At 35.3% G+C, this 17,518-nt stretch overlaps 1 protein-coding gene across 1 annotated transcript; it reads right to left on the reverse strand.

Moving 5' to 3' along the window:
* Positions 1-867: 867 nt before the first annotated feature.
* Positions 868-17,518, reverse strand: ca7 (carbonic anhydrase VII). The gene is made up of 8 exons (XM_073835848.1): positions 17,374-17,518; positions 13,470-13,667; positions 12,593-12,711; positions 12,382-12,477; positions 10,670-10,732; positions 9,985-10,140; positions 9,015-9,132; positions 868-1,819 (listed from the first exon to the last, which is right to left on the reverse strand). The coding sequence occupies exons 1-8, from the start codon at positions 17,408-17,410 to the stop codon at positions 1,815-1,817; spliced, it is 792 nt and encodes a 263-aa protein (XP_073691949.1). The 5' UTR covers positions 17,411-17,518; the 3' UTR covers positions 868-1,814.

The following is a 17,518-nucleotide window of genomic DNA, read 5'->3' on the forward strand; positions in this document are numbered from 1 at the left end:
CCTGATTTTTTTCTCAGAATTGCTTGATACAAACTGGCAATCGTGAGTTGTAAAGTCACAATTGCGAGAAAACTGGCAATTCTGAAATTTATCATCACTAATTTAAGTAGTATCTCACAATTCTGACTTTTTCATGCAATTGCGAGTTTATGTCCCACAACTGGCAATAAAAAAAAAAGATTCTCACAAATGTGAGTTTGTGTCTCAATTCTGACTTTTTTTTCCTCACAATTGAGAGTTATAAAGTCACAACTGCGAGAAAACTGGCAATTTTGACTTTTTCTTTTACCGTCTCAAGATCCACATCTATAACGTTTTCTTCTAAGGCATTTTCATAAAAGCAGCTTAAATATCTTAATTTAACTAAGGCCTGGTCCTGGCTTAAGCTACGCCCCATCTGTGAAACCGGGCCATAAACTTGCAATTGCGAGTTATAAAGTCTGCTTTTGAAGCATGGGGGAAAAAAAAGTTCTCAGAATTGCGAGTTTAAGATCTCGCAGTAGCGTTATAAAGTAGGAATTGAAGTCAATTACAAGATATAAACTCGCAATTCTCTGAAAAAAAGTCAAAATTCTGACTTAACTCGTTATTGCAAGTTTGTATCACTCAGAAAAAAAAGTCAGAGTTGTGAGATGAAGTCACAATTATCTTTTTTTTTTATTCAGTGGCACCAATGGGCTTCAATAAAATACTGTATACATTTTTGTGCAACAAACGAAATGTTCATACATGTCCATCCATATGAACACTTAATTTGTGTCAGAAATATTTCAGTGTTAATAGCTTCTTTTTAGAAGTAGCTAGCATTTTAATGCACAAATATAGTGACGAATAATGTCAAATAAAAATGTCAGCAACAAGGACACATAGGTTATTAAAATAATTTTATTTTATACATAACATAAAAACTAAACAATATAAAATATATATATATGAAACCATGCCAGCCACCAAAATAAAATCCCTGCCATTTCAGATGGATGTTGTCCAGGAGTCGAATCTTAATACAGCACTGACCTGTTAGACATCTTCCATAACGCTCCTACAGCCATGCCAGAGATTCCATTAGGAATTACATTAAGAATAGGAAGTTTTGTTTTTTGTTTTTTGTGAGCAGTGCAATCCATAAGTCATTTCAACCTTCAAACATCATCCTCTTATTAGTGTAAAAGCATGTATAAGGCTTCACTGATAGCACAGCCACATTCATTACAGTGACTGCAGCGCAGTGTTAATAAAAGAGCCTGTAAAGACTTACATAAATTCTATTTAAAAACATTAGTGAGATTTCCATATGCAACTTTTAGTGTTAATGTAGTGCCATCCTGCCACCACCTGATCTATGTTCCTGGAAGCACCATGAGCTATATACAGCTTAAAAAACATCACACCATATCAAAAGTTAACCAGAGCCTCTCGTGGCGACTAACGGGTTAATTCGCAGGATCCTGGATTACTGACCCTTCCTATAGCAGCAAGAAAGCAGACGACAGCCAGCTTAGACCCCACCAGCTTTAGAACCCTTTGGAAGCACAAATATCTCAGCCACCTGCAACAAGGATCTGTTTGCACAAGCCTGATCAAGGTGGATGAGAAGGGATCTAAAAATGCAGAGCCTCGGATTCAAAGAGCTCAATGTCAAAGTCAAACTGTGTTTGAGGTCAAAACCTTTAAGCAACAGACAAAGAGTGACATTATTATGAACAAACCCCACACCCTTATTATTCACGTTTCAATTTCAGAGGTGATTCTAGAGCAGTCTTGAGACATACTTGATCACAATTGGTGGTCTAGGTCACCAATAAGCAACCAAGCTACTTACAGATCTGGCCATTAAAAATGCGTCTTTTTTCACGCGGCAGCCTGCAATTCAGCACGCGTCGCCACGCGGCGGCCTGCAGGGGCTTTTTTAGGTTTTTTTAAAACGTTGTTGCGCTTCATATAATATCCACCAGGTGGCGCAAGGAACAACATTCTGTGGCCAAGCCCTGCACAAAGAGGGCTATTTGGACAGTATTTATGTCTGTTGTTTCAATATCTGGCGCCATAATCGGTAATTCATTCTGTATGTAACGGCAAAGTATTTATAATTTCGTTTCCTTTTTATTAAGTTAATTTAGAAAAAAAAATTGGAGCATTTTTGTTCGTTAAACGTAAGCTTTTTGTTTCTTAAAGACCAAGCGGCAGACAGTGAGTTGACCTACTCTTTCAATTTGCCTTCTCAAATCACGAATTGGCTAAACTAAAATCCATAGATGTAAAATAAAAGAAATAAATAATAATAGATATAAATATGCGCTATTAGGTGCATATCCAATCGTTTGTGCGGAGAGAGCAAAACACATTTTTAGGACATGAAGGCTCAAGCTCGATCAGTTACATTTTTTTTTCAGTGGAAAATATTTAACCGTTATTTTTTTGTCAGACATGATAAATAAATATGTAGAAAGACTTAAATTACTACTTAACGAAAAAAACAAATAGAAAACAAAAACTGTTTTTATTATGTAGCTAGTCCATAGAGATGCATTTCTCTCTAAAGGCGCGCGTCCAACGAGGATATGAGGACTGTTAACTGCATCATCACTGACTCAGAAAACAGTAGTTTCTAAATAAATAATTAAAATATCTCCTTACTATTAGACAGTCATGGTATTTACTTTTGCCAGTGTTTTGTGGTAAGCTTTAAACAAGGAACCCTTCCAAGCTGTGCTGAACGTGCGCTCAATGCTGCTAACAGGACCGTCATGGTAGCCTGGTCTCGTGGTTCCTCCAGCGCTGCAATTTTTTTTTAAATCACCACTGAATGTCTAAAATATAATTTTAGCCCGCATTTGATCTTTGACGGACTAAAATGCAGGGCTGTAATACGTCTTAAAAGTGGAACATGGAAATATAATGGATGTACTGCGAAAAAAGTTTTATACTCGACATTGTTTCCAAATGGTTAAATGTGAGATTCTGGAAATGAGAATTAAATTTAGCGTGTCGGGTCGGGAAGAAAATTATTCTAAGTGGGTATATATAGGCTATATATTCTAAGGGTATATATATAGTTAGTATCATAGGCGGAGCGTGTGTAAGGCTGGGGAAGGCTTGACCTGGGGCCAAAAAATGCCACTAAATTGGACATATTCCCCTGCCCAAACAAAATCAATATATTACGTCTGTTGACAATAAAATGAAAATGAATAGAAAATGTAAATTGCGGCATTACATTAAGATCAGATAATCTGCACCGTAATTCTTTTTAGGCGTTTTTACAGTGTTATAACGAACCACACACGATTCTGTTGGGTTAGGAATGCAATGTCTATCAGAAGCGTTCAAATGAGTCTTGTCAGTTTTGTTGAGTGCGCGCAACTCTTGATTTTTAAAAAAATCATAAACAACAAAGCTCAGACGCACCTAAAATGTAGCTATAAGTAAGAGATTCGTTACACAGGGAATACAACGAAATCATGGTTTACATTTAAGATACAAGTTCATTTAAGATATAAGATAACATGTATATTGAAAAGTTCTTTAAAAGCATCTGGATGCAAAAATAGTATTTTTTAAAGGTGTTTTTAAAGCATTTGCTTTATGGATTAAAATACTAATAGGCTAATAAATAATTTGCATATCGGACAAAATTGCGTTGCAGCAAATCCTCTAAATTTTAAGATATATAGAACAGAGAAACATAAAATCTGAAAATATAAGCAGCTACAATTATTAAAGTTTTACATATACTCTATGCCAGTATAATTTGTAATTATAATTATTTTATAGTATATTCTATAACATTATAATTTTAATAGAATTATAAAATAAATATAATCAGCCCTGTTTTAGGCTTTTCCTTACTTTTATATTTTAGACATTCATCAATAATGGAGATAAATAGAAAAATTTCTCGCCATTTCTAAATTGGACGTGCCTTTATATAGAAATATCTTTAAATCTTTAGGCCTACAGATTACATAATGAACGTTTCTATTTTCGATTTGAATTATTTCGTTTTAAAGTGGTAATTTAAAGCTTTTGTTCATTGTGAAGCGATGTTCAAGAACAGACGGCAGAAAGCGCATCTTCTGTTTTCCTTTATTTTATAAACGCATGAGTTGTTTATAGGCTATTGTGAGTGCACTAAAATAAAAATGGACCCGTTACAGGTCAGAATGATGTATTACTCCTATACCTTTATAAGCAAAAATGAAGAAATTATTTATTTATTTTCACACAAAAAAAGTGATTGCACTGGTGCCTCCATTTTTTTCACAACCTTTCAAACATCTAACCTCACAATTGTTAATGAGGGTCGTTCGTGTCACTTTTAAACTTGCCATTTCACCTTTCACCTTCCCCCCAACCTATGAATAAAGGTGAGAAGAGCTGGCTTGGCTCCGGGGGGGGGTGAAGTGCTAGGGGTGTCTCATTTCTCGTTAGGTTGGAAGGGTAGGGGGAAGGGGAAGGGCCAGATAGGCCTCCAAACAAAGAATTTTCGGGACCTCATTTCAAACGAAGGGCTAAGAGAAATTTCCATTTTCCAACATGCCTGCTCACTCGAGCAAGCAGACTTATAAATATAGGTAATTTTTGCCATTAATAAGGATATTTATGACAATTTTTCATTATATGTATATTACCTTTAATCTTGTGTTTGTGTTTATGGTGTTGTTCTGTAAATAAACGTTTGCAAAAAATCGCTAAAGTTTGCTAGCAGATAGCACTGTTTGCACTGATTGATATTACAAAATATATTTTTATGTCATATACACTTGACTGCAAGTTAGAAACATGGAAGGCCATGTGGCGAGGGAATTTCCCACACCCCAGTCATTTAAATCAGTACATAATAATGAAAAAAAAAAAAATACCTTACAATTAAAAAGAAGCAGATTTTTACCATCTGAAATTTCTTAAACCAGTGAACCCCTGTAAACATTTCAGTCCAAGGATCCAGTAAACCAATGCGCTCAAATTGAAAGTTCAAAAGGAAATTCAATGGAGTAGAATTTAACACTTTCTCAGAGTTAGATTTTAACACTTTCTGGAGTTAAAATATTAATCATTTGGAGAGTAATTTTAACTCTAAAATTTAGTTAATTATAATTTAAACTCTTTAACCAGTGTTAAAAACACTTCTTAGGGTAAACACAATATGTTTTATGTGGAAATGACTACACTGAAAGCCATACTCTCAACTAGCTGCTTTTATTTCAGGAAATACATAGATTGGATTTTGAAATTCCATGCATGTAAACACTTTGAAATTAACTGCTGTCATAAAATACTGTAAAATCTAACAGCAAAACATTTACATTTAATACATGTCTGCAGTGCCAACAAGAAATGTTTAGTAAAATTGTATACAGCATAGTCAAAAACACATCATTGCATTATATAAAATCAAACCTGAATAATTATAAAATAGTGCAGTAGTATTGTGTAACCAGAGGTAGATATACATCAGATGAAGTAACAAGAAACAACTCCACAGTGATACCAGGATACATTCCATGAATTAGTTTGAGGCGCCTGAATAAAAACAAAACTGAAAGCTGAAGGATGGAGCACAGAGGACAGAACTTAACATTTTGCTTAAATAAGAATACTGCTTGTTCAACTGCCTTGCTCTCAGTTCTTTGACTTCAGTTCTACCTATATCATTATTATATACATTTGTCTTTAAAAAAAAATATGTACAGGCTGGACAGAGCATCATGATACTTTACTTTACTTGAACAGCTCTTCAACAATACCCAAGGTTTCACATGACTGACAAGGCGAAACTTCTCAGTCCAAGACGATGTAAAAGGTGGAAACCTGTGCTTTTGATGTCCCTGAGGAAAGATGATATGGCTGAGGGTTTTCTTTAGTGGCCAGATGATGGTCATCAATACTTTGGCATGACCGAAACACAAGATAAACATCCCTTTATAAACAATAGGCATTAAAGGAAGAGTCCACTTCCAGAACAAAAAAATACAGATAATTTACTCACCCGCTTGTCATCCAAGAGGTTCATGTCTTTCTTTTCTTTCTTCAGTCACAAAGAAATTGTTTTTTTTTTTTAAGAAAAGATAATCGTTCAGACAAATGTAAAAATATATATTTTTTTCAATAACATTTTGAAGTATTATTTAATACTTACCAGTCCTTTGACATCCAAAAAGCAAGAAAACATGTAGTACATCAGCTGAGCCCTGGTCATCTTTTTTCAGTGTTGTTTTATCTCAAAAACTTCTGCTGGACTACACAATAACATCAACAACATGTTATTTACAAAATAAATCATAAAATTACAGTCACTTACTCTTTATTAACTGATTACTAAACACATAACTCACCTGAATTGAGAAAATCTGAGAAACAAATTTCGTCCAGTTTTACTACTACTTCCCTCCATCCAGCACTTCTGTCAACATCCTGACAATGAAGAGAAAACATGTAATTTAAAACAACCTGTTAGTGTGATTGAAAATGCAAAATGTTTAATATGAAAGCCACGAACTCTCATAGGTCACGAGTCACTACTAAAACATTTGTAACGTTAGCCGTTACGACTCAAAACATTGCAGGCATTACTTTACACGTTCATGGCTAAACTATGATCGTTTTTAGCCAGGGTAAAGTTAGACTTAGACACTTCAGTTTACTGACATTGCTAGATATTACCTCGTCTCGTCGGCATGACATTATGGAAGCTTAACAGAATGTTTCTTGAGCGAGTCGCAACTTAAATTTGACAGCAAAACACTCGTTTACAAAAAAATAAGGTGAACAGAAAGACGTAAGCTAATATTAGCTTGTTCACATCGAAAAAAAGTCCGCTCAAAACAGCCATGTTTTGCATCGGAGATTCATTCAACACAAAGTTCGCCGCGGTTATTGGCGTCAGTACACTAACGTAACAGCTATAATCAGCTGTCTGTCAGAAGATAAAGAACATTTTGGAGTTAGTTTTTTACCTACCTCATGACGAAGTAGACAACTTCATCAGTCGATCGTGTGGCAGAACCAGGCTCGTGTCATGGCGCGCTCCTGATGTAACGTTATTGTTAAAACGTGCCCCTGAACACCAATGAATGAACTCCGAAATACAACACAGCCAGGGAGTATCCCGTAACACAAACTGTTGTGAAAGTTAAAGAATAAACTCCAAAAATTTAACTCTTTCACACTTTTTTGCCTAACTCCTGATTTTCGAACTCCAGCAATTTGCTGTACACAAATGAAGCATTTACCCACTTCTCAAGGCACCACTACACCACAGATTTGCAATTTGCCGTGCATGTGATAACGCATTGTTTGTTTTGCTTACGGCCATATGTGTACATGTGAATGAACGGTGCGTACACCGTACATTTGTACTTTTTGCAACGCTACAACATTTTTTTCAACATCTTGAAATGTGTGATAAACATCGGCGCATGTCCTCTGATGTAACATTAAGAACTAGCGACAACGTATGATGACGTATAACAGTGTTGTAGTGGTTTCCCATTCCTTAGCTAAGCTAAGCTACAGCAGCAACACGGCAAAAGTAGTTTACTACATCTAAGCTATTTTTCAAAATGTAATTTTTCTACATGGTATGAACCATCATCTTACCAAATCAATGCTTTCTCAGTGGTCAATAAAATTGTCAGTCATACAGGCATAAAAGTTCAGTTTAACGTTACTTGTTTATTCAACAACGCTTCCAAACCAATTTGGCAACAAAAATCAGCATCATTTACAGGGCTGGATTTATCTCATATTGTGACATAGGCAAACAAAATTTTGGAGGGTTGAATTCTTTCTTTTAAAAAATGTTTTGAAAAAAAAAAGGCACTTGTTTCTGAATATTAAACGAATAAAACAGGGGAAACACAACAATACTGAATAACTGAATAAACTAGCCATACAAAGATTGATTTCAAAGATTTCATGAGAGCCTGATTTTTTTAATTCTCAAAATTTATAGAACAGAACATGGAAGTTTGAAGTATCAAGAATATTATATCCGCTCCTCGAGTACAATACCTTTTTGGACGCCTTGAGAGAGAAATTTATCTTTACGGATTACATAAACGAGTTTTTGTTTTCAATTTGTTTTATTTCGTTAAGTAATAATTTAAAGCTTCCTATAGATATGATTATCATCTCTGTAGAAATTAATACAATATTAAATAATTATATAGGCGATGCTGTATATGCTAATGATGTCTGTGCGCAATGTAGACAGCATTCACAAGTTTATCATGAATAAACATTACATAAAGTACTTAAAATTTAATAGCCTCACAAGAAACATTTTATGCATCCCAGAGTCTTGTCCATTAACTGACCTTCTTTTTTTCCATAATATTTGTATTATTCGTTTATATTCGTTATTTTCACCTTTATTTTGATCTCTTTACAAAACATTCTGAATGTTTTTATTTATTGTGAATCGCTTAATCTAAATAACTTTATGTATATATGCTATTTGCCATTTTGCAAACATTGTAAACGACAATTATGCCAATAAAGTTTTGACTTTTTGATTGTATTTATGCCCGTGTGTGACCATAAACGATTTACAAATGGAACTAATGATTCACTCGTCAATGAAACACTATAGGTTATCTATTAATTAGACGAATATTATATATATATATATATATATGTATATGTATATGTTATATTCAACCTATTAACTGCATTCCAGTAAAAATCTCAGCCATGTAGCTTAATCAAAGCTTTAATGGCATGTCAGCATTTATCATTTCGATTCTGAATGTTAAAAGAGATCGAAATGATAGGAAAATTAACGAATATAAACGAATAATGTCCGAAGAAGATGTCCTCTCCAGGTCACCGTACAAACGAGTCATTCGGGCTTAGAGCGATGTTTGCTGCCGCTTCAGTTCAGTGCTTTACATGACTGCCCCCTACTGATCATGTCTTTCCTATGTCATTGTATTTTCCGTGTTCCCTTGGAATACACCGGCGTCACGCGAGACCACTTTACTTCCCGCGCGCATTTTAAATGGCCAGATCTGTAAATGAGGCCCGGACTGTCCTGCCTTTCAACGGCTGTGGTGGTCGGAAGTTGTTCTCCATGCGCTTTCGGTCATCTTCCTCTTCACCGTTAAACAGCAGTGTCCGGAACTTTCCCATCTAAGTCCAAAAAGCGTGAAAAACAGCATGTAAGACAGAACCTGGCAATGTGACATGATGCACTGTGAAAGAAATCAACTTTGGTACCAAGTCTTATGTAACAGGCTTGGTTCTCCATGCTGTGAATCTCCTGAGCTTTTTCCACTTATAGCTCATCAATCATTTTAATAAGCTGTACAAGATCAAAGTCTTGTGGCCTCATGCCAGACACACTGGGACGGTGTCACAACTACGCCGCCAACATGCCAAACTGCTCATGCCTACTTTAATTCAATTTCCTAGTACAAAGTCTGAGGGACTAGACAAGAGCCGGAGACCAAATCCACAGCAGTCTTTCAGATGAGCATAGACTTATGTATCTGAAATGCAAATCTAGTAATATGACACTTCAAAGCAAAGGACATACACTAGCATTTAAAAGTTTGGCGTCAGTAGGAATTCAACAAAGTCTCTTATGCTCACCAAAGCTGAATTTTTCAAAAATACAGTAAAAGCTCATTAACTAACTAATAATATTAAACAAACCAACACACAAATATATAATCATTTATTTATGCAAAATGATTTACAGAAACCAGACATGCAATCATGCCAGCAGATGAGATCATTTCTGACCAGATTCACTGCCGCCACCATACTGGGATGCTGTGGATTATCCCTAATTTACATGACTACCAATGATTTTGATTCAGTGGGAGTGCTTCCCACATCCATGTCCCTCCACAAACCATTCGTTTTCATAAACTGACATCTGTCAATAGACCAGATGATGGTCATGACAAACACTAGCAATACAGTTTATAAATAAGGTTAATAAAGTTAAAGAATATCTCAATCACAAAAGCAACCCACCTGCTTCTCTGACACATAAATAGGCTCTTTCAGCACGATCCATGTGACGCTCTCATGCAGTGGAGGAGTGGTGAGAGAGCCTGGGTATGTCCAATACTCCATACTGTTTGGCAGGAGGCACTTTGGGTTAAAGCCCTTGAAATCAACAACACTTCCCTATATTAAAAAAGACATAAAATTATTGTACTGTAATGAAGAGCTTTGGGAAATAAACAGAGCAAAATAACCACAATATTTTGACTAATATGCATTTTCCAATGGCCAATTCATTTAGTCTTTTACAATACTGGATATTTGGTTAGGGTAAAAAAAAAAAGAATGTGATACATTCAGAAATGAATCACTTTTAAAAATAGAATAACTGGATAATTCTGTAAAGTCAAATACACTAACTACAAAACCACTAATCTGTGGTGATGTTACAGACAGTCTGGGTAAAAAAACAAAAAGGTGTTCATTTGAATCCTTAGAAGCTGATTAACATATTTCAAGACAAATATTTCCAAATGAAATCACATGCAAAAAGGCATCTGGGTGTTTCCAAATTCAATCAGATGCAAAAAAAGGGGATTAAAGTGCCGCATCCGTTTGGCAAGAAGACCTTCATTTATTTAATTTATTCATACATTTATTCTCTCCAAAAAACTTTTTTTTTTTCAGAAATGTACTACATCAATACACATACCTTGAATCTAACCATGTACAAGGCATCTGTTATCTGATGAAGAGCTCTGTGCTCATCACCTATCTGAAAAAAAAAAACAACATGAATAGGTACAATATATTTATATTATTCTTTAGTTGCCTTTTCGAATATTAAAAGTTTTATTTTATGGATGTGTTTATTTATATTATAAAAATGCAGATTAAGTCAAAAGTTTACAGACCAAACAAAAGTTTACCTTGCAGAATCTGCAAAAAGTTAATCATTTTCCAAAATAAGAAGGATCATATAAAATGCATGTTATTTTTTAATTTAGTACTGAATCACTTGAATAGGATATTTCACATAAAAGATGTTTACATATAGTCTACAAGAGAAAATAATAGTTGAATTTATAAAATGACCCTGTTCAAAAGTTTACATACACTTGATTCTTAATAATGTGTTGTTAACTGAATGATCCACAGTTGTGTGTGTTTTTTTAAGTGATAATTGTTCACGAGCCCCTTGTTTGTCCTGAACAGTTAAACTGCCCGCTGTTCTTCAGAAAAGTCCTTCAGGTCCCACAAATCCTTTGGTTTTTCAGCATTTTTGTGTATTTGAACCCTTTTCCAACAATGACTGTATGATTTTGAAATCCATCTTTTCAGACTGAGGTCAACTGAGGGACTCATATGCAACTATTACAGAAGATTCAAACGCTCACTAATGCTCCAGAAGGAAAAACTATGCATTACGAGCCAGGGGTGTAAACTTTTGAACAGAATGAAGATGTGCACATTTTTCTTATTTTCCCTAAACATTTTTTTCATTTAGTACTGCCTTTCCGAAGCTACAGAAGATTTACCCTGATCTTTAAATTCAAAAAATTTCTTTAAATTTTCAGCCCCTTAATGCATTGTGTTTCCCTCTGGAGCATCAGTGATCATTTGAATCTTCTGTAATAGTTGCATATGAGTCCCTCAGTTGTCCTCAGTGTGCAAAGATGGATCTCAAAAACATACAATCATTGTTGGAAAAGGTTTAATTACACAAAAATTCAGAAAAGCCAAAGAATTTGTGGGACCTGAAGGACTTTTCTGAAGAACAGCAGGCAGTTTAACTGTTCAGGATAAACAAGGGACTCATGAACAACTTTCGCTAAACAACAACAACAACAACAACAACAACAAAAAAACAGCTGTGTATCATTCAGGTAACAAGACAGTATTAAGAATCAAGTGTATGTAAATCTTTGAACGGAGTCATTTTTATAAACTCAACTATTATTTTCTCTTGTGGGCTATATGTAAACATCTTTTACGCAAAATATCCTATTCGGCTCATTAATAAAATAAACATGCATGTTGTATGACCCCTCTTATTTTAGTAAAATAATTAACATTTTGCAGTGCATGTAAACATTTGGTCTTAATAGGCATAGTTCATTCAAAAATAAATAATTGCTGATAATTTACTCATCCTCAGGCCATCCAAAATGAGTTTAAAACAGATTTTGCTTTAAAATTTTAATTGAGGAACTGGAGTCATGTGGATTGTGATATCTCAGCTTGTTTCTATCAGCTGTTTGGACTCTCATTCTGACACCACCCATTCACTGGTGAGCAAGCGATGTAATACTAAATTATTCCACAATTCTTCCAATTGAAAAAACAATCCACACCTTGTATGGCCTGATGGCTATTTTTGGGTAAACGATTCCTTTAAATGAGTGCTAATGAACTGAGACTAACATCCAGAAAGATGCCAAGGACAGCCAGGCCATCAGGTGCTGCTGCTGCCTCACCAAAGGACTTGTACTTTATGGCATTCCAATGAACCAGATGAAGCTGAAGAGAGACAGAGTTTAGGCCAAAAGGCTATGATACTGAAGACTGTGCAAACAAACATAATAAACAGTATATGCTACTCAGAGCAGATAAGTCCCTGTTCTGCCCCCTTTACCTCAGACGCGTAGGTTTTCCCACCAACCGTATGCTCAGAGCCACTGCAACCCTTGCATCCCCAGTGGAAGTGAAACTGTTTAAGTCTGTACATGTTTTCCAGAGGACCTCCCCGGATCACTGCCAAAAGGAAAGACCAGTTTCAGGGGCCATTCACACTAAATGTGTTTTTGCATTTAAGGTCTAGAGAAGTGAGCTTCTTTTAACTTGGAGTGCCATGTTAGGGAACACTGTGTCATGCGTGACAATGGGAGACGCGAGTGCAACAGTCAAACGTGTCTGTCTAGCATGTTTACATAGAAAAAAAAACTATGGAAAAGCAGTGTGAAGGAATGCAAAAACATGTTCTGTGTGAACGCCCCATGACATACACGTAAAGTCTTCTTTAAGTGCAATGAAGGGTGAAACAAATAAGTTTCTGAAATAATATAAAATATTGTGTCCGCAGTGTGTACACAATCACCCCACAGTGGTAAAAATCCATCGACACTGTTATTTTTACCCATAAATCAGAAACAGTACTCCAAAAAATCAGAATGCACTTTAAAGTGACAATGGCACCTGAGACTTATAATACATCTTGTATAACAGGGCATAATAGGTCTCCTTTAGGAGGGCTCAGAAACCACAAATTCTCTTCCCTTTTGATGACTGCAGAATGAGCAGTTACCATTTTTGATGTGAGCAATTTCCCAGAACAGTCATTACATTCCAGAGCTCAAGTGGTGAGGTAAGATGAAAACTGAAATGACAGGGTCATTTGTGCAGATAAAGCACACTTTTCCATTCTTTCTTTTTGCTGTGAGTGACACAGTGTTGTTTTAGTACCATTTCTATACTATTATTATTACTACTGTGTTCTTCTCCTATCAACCAACCTGATCTCTCATCTGAGTCAATGAACTCCACTACCACGGAATGGCCATTGTTTGATATGTTGACAGAGGTGCAGTTGTTGTAGGACAGCGAGATAGGAGACAGTCTGGCATCAAAAACAGCTTCTGAAGGGACTATATCAATAGGTGATTGGCGGTTACCCTCAGCAATGGGATAGTCTTTGTACCATTCTGTTGGACCTAGAAAAACAAACAATGTAATCATGAATGTAATCACGAAGAGTCTTTTTAAAGTTCATTACAAGGATACAGACATGTAACTAACTATATTGTGACTTTCAGTTGAACTAAAAATTATTCAGACACCAGATATAATTTTTGATATGTTTTTACTAGTGGATACAGGACACTATAGTTGATGTATGTAAGCAAGAACAGTAAAATAAAGTAAACTGTGACATATTACACCCAAATATTCTTCATACAGTGGACTACCAGTAAAATTACTTTTTAAAATGTGGGACCAGTAATTATTCAAACACTTTGACCTGACCATGTTTTGCTCAAGTGTTTTTTTCTTTAATTGCGAATGTGAACTTTTTACACCACAGACTGAACAAAATTAAGCATTGCTTTATTAACTGGTCAACAAAGTATTGATAGTTGTGTCAATATTGTCATACTAACAGTTGTCTAAATTTTTGATTGATTGTAATCCATTACATACCTTTCTATCAAGGGTATCTGACTTTATCAAGATGAATTGGTTCTGACACAGTTTAACTCTTGAGTTTGTCATATTTTATTACCATTTTCTAAACTATAGCGGATAAACTGCTATAATGTGTGAAGATGAAATGTTGAAGGTGTCTGAATAAATTTTGGTTTGACTGCATCTACATTACATTAGATATTTTGTGTGTATGTCACTGTTCTATAATAGAGTCTTTATATAGAACAGTGGTGCATGTATTATAGAGCCTTAAAGGAACACTCCACTTTTTTGGAAATGGGCTCATTCTCCAACTCCCCCTGAGTTAATAAGTTGAGTTTTACCATTCTGAAATCCATTCACCCGTTCTCCAGTTCTGGCGATATCACTTTTAGCATAGCTTAGCATAGATCATTGAATCCTATTTGGCCAATATAGCATCGCATTCAAAAATGACCAACGAGTTTCGATATTTGTCCCGTTTAAAACTTGACTCTTCTGTAGTTACATTGTGTTATAATTTTCATTTCTTTATTACATTGTGTACATTGCATTGTACAGTTTCAAGCTTAATTAAAAAGGTTTAACATAAGTTAAGAATACAATTACGCCTTAAGAAAGATAACATTATTGACAGTTTTACAGCAGCTTCATTTAACATTACAAGTCTTGTGTGAAATTGAAAATAAGTGATAAAAAAAAGTATGTTTACCCCTTAAATTACCATTATGGAGATTTTTGGATCAATGGAATCTGTCATTTTGAAAGGAGGTAAATGTAAACAGCCCACAGGCACAACTTTGTGAATGATTAATAATTAATGTCTTTTTTTCTTCAGTCAAAAATAAATTAAGGTTTCTGAGGAAAACATTCCAGAATTTTTCTCCATATAATGGACTTTAATGTGGATCAGTGGGTTGAAGGTCCAAATGGCAGCTTCAAGGGCTCTACACAATCCCAGCCAAAGAATAAAGGTCTTGTCTAGCAAAATGATCAGTCATTTTCTAAAATAAAGACTACAATTTATATACACTTTAACCACAAATGCTCATCTTGCACTAGCTTGATGCAATCACGCATGATGACATAGGCACACCTTTTTGAACCGGAGTACACAGACGAAGAACTAACTGAACTTTTCAACGTGATTACACAAAGCATCGCAGAGCTAGTGTAAGATTAGCATCTGTGGTTCAAAAGTATATACTTTTTTTTTCACTAGTTTCACTAGATAAGACCCATTAAGGCTGCTTTGAAACTGCAATTTGGACCTTTAACCTGTTGGCCACCATTAAAATCCACTATATTTAGAAAAATCCTGGAATGTTTTCCTCAAAAACCTTACATTTCTTTTTGACTGAACATCTTGGATGACAAGAGGGTGAGTAAATTATCAGGAAATTTCTATTCTGGCAGTGAACTAAACCTTTAACAGTAAAATTCAGTCTCAGCTATTCGCTGTTTTGTAGTGTGAATGTGCCCTGTTTGTTTGTAGGATGTTTCAACTGTAGATGGATGCCAGTTTTCACATCACATCACATCTAGCCTGGTAACGTTGAGCAACAACTATCCCTTTAAAAGATAACTGGGCTAATCTCGCATTAACAGTGGACCGGGCAACCAAATATGCTGCACTAAATCTAACCACAGATGCCTAGACATATTATTGAATGATTAAGAACAAACACAAAAACTGACCCACTGCAGGGTGGCTATTGATCTGTTGGGTCAGTGTAAGTGTTATGATTTAACTGGTTTCTGTTTTATGGTGATAATGAATAGTAATGATAAAGCTTGTTACCAGTTTTGCTGAATCATTCATCAAACAGATCTTGATATTAAAATCAGGTTTCTTCATTTGGTGTGAACTGCAGAATCGCAGAGCAACACGTCAGAGCAGTGCCAGACTAGCAGTATCAGACCGGAAGTTAGGGTGGAGATTATAGCATCATTATGGTAAGGTTGAAATGGTGGGGTGTATAGTTGAAGTTAGTACTTGGGTGGGGTATCCATAGTCAGCTCCACCCGAACTTCTGGTCTCAGACTGCTGACCTGGCTGTGCTGAACCTATATGGCACTGTAGTTATGTCATCTGAATATCTGATGTCATCCCTAGCACATGTATCTGCAAGATGTCTGTTAAAGGTCACTCGATCTGGAAAGCATCCGTTGTATACAAACATCTGACAGAGGTCTGTAAGATGTCAGTTTTAAATACATACTAAAACAAAAATTTCAAAAACATCTAAAAGACGTCTATTTGACAAATGATAGGAAATGCTTTATAGACCTATTGCAGATGAGCAAACAATGTAAAAATTACATCTTTAAGATGTAAATGCAGATGTCAAATAGACATCTCTGTGATGTACATGTGCTATCAGGGATCAGGAATGACAAATAATCTCAGTTTTGTTTGCTTTCATGCTGAACTTAAAGTTGGAAAGAATTTAAAAATAAAAGTGTTTGCTAAAATGCATAAATGTAACTGTATTTTGGCTGGCTGTCTGTGTTTTCATTGTGCATTAGCTTAGAAAAAAAAAATGATTTCAATGATATAGTTACTTGATGTCACGGTCATTATCGTTTCTCTTATTTCTCATTTACACGTCTGCAAAATCAATGCATTCAGATGATGATTTAGTAAGGGCTGAGGAGAGAGTTTTGTGATTGATAAATGCTTACAAGGCCACTTACATGTTTAACATTTATTTAAACATTTTAATTAATAATAATAATTATTTAGAAATTTGTACAATGTGGTTTAAATGGTATTCTGTCTTGCTTTTTTTCTCTTTAAATTAGTGACGTTAAAATTAGCAACAAGAAACATAAGATAAAAGGTAAAAATTGTACCTAACTGTTCGATAAGGTGATTAGTCGTGCAAACTCTAATTTATACAAATTCATAAAACACATATTTTACACTTTTATTGCATAGCATATACTGCTGCCAAATAATTTTCAATTTCATAAGTTGCAACAAAATTACTTTTATTTCTTAACAGCTTCTACTCTGCATGAAGCGATGATGTAATATTAGCCTGATCTTGAAAACAGTTTCCAGCATTTCATAAATAAAAGTCTATTTAAAAAATGCATGCACATTACCATAACACGCATTAGTTACCCCTGGAGAGTGGTCAAAACCGATTTACAAAACGACTTTTGGGGATTCTTGTAAACTCAGAGATTAGGATTCGGACGGCAATTAAATGACCGCAATTAACTTACCGTTGTCCTCCCCATATCCCCACTGATGGCCAGTCATTGCTCCCTCTTCTATGAACAGCGGATTAGATGTTGGAAAGAGTGCAGAAATGAGCCGTCTGCGAGTGTCTTGAGTGGTGCCGTGGAGAGCTGTGTGTGATCGAGTCTA

The sequence above is a fragment of the Garra rufa genome, chromosome 3 (assembly GCF_049309525.1).
Source record: "Garra rufa chromosome 3, GarRuf1.0, whole genome shotgun sequence".
NCBI lineage: Eukaryota > Metazoa > Chordata > Actinopteri > Cypriniformes > Cyprinidae > Garra > Garra rufa.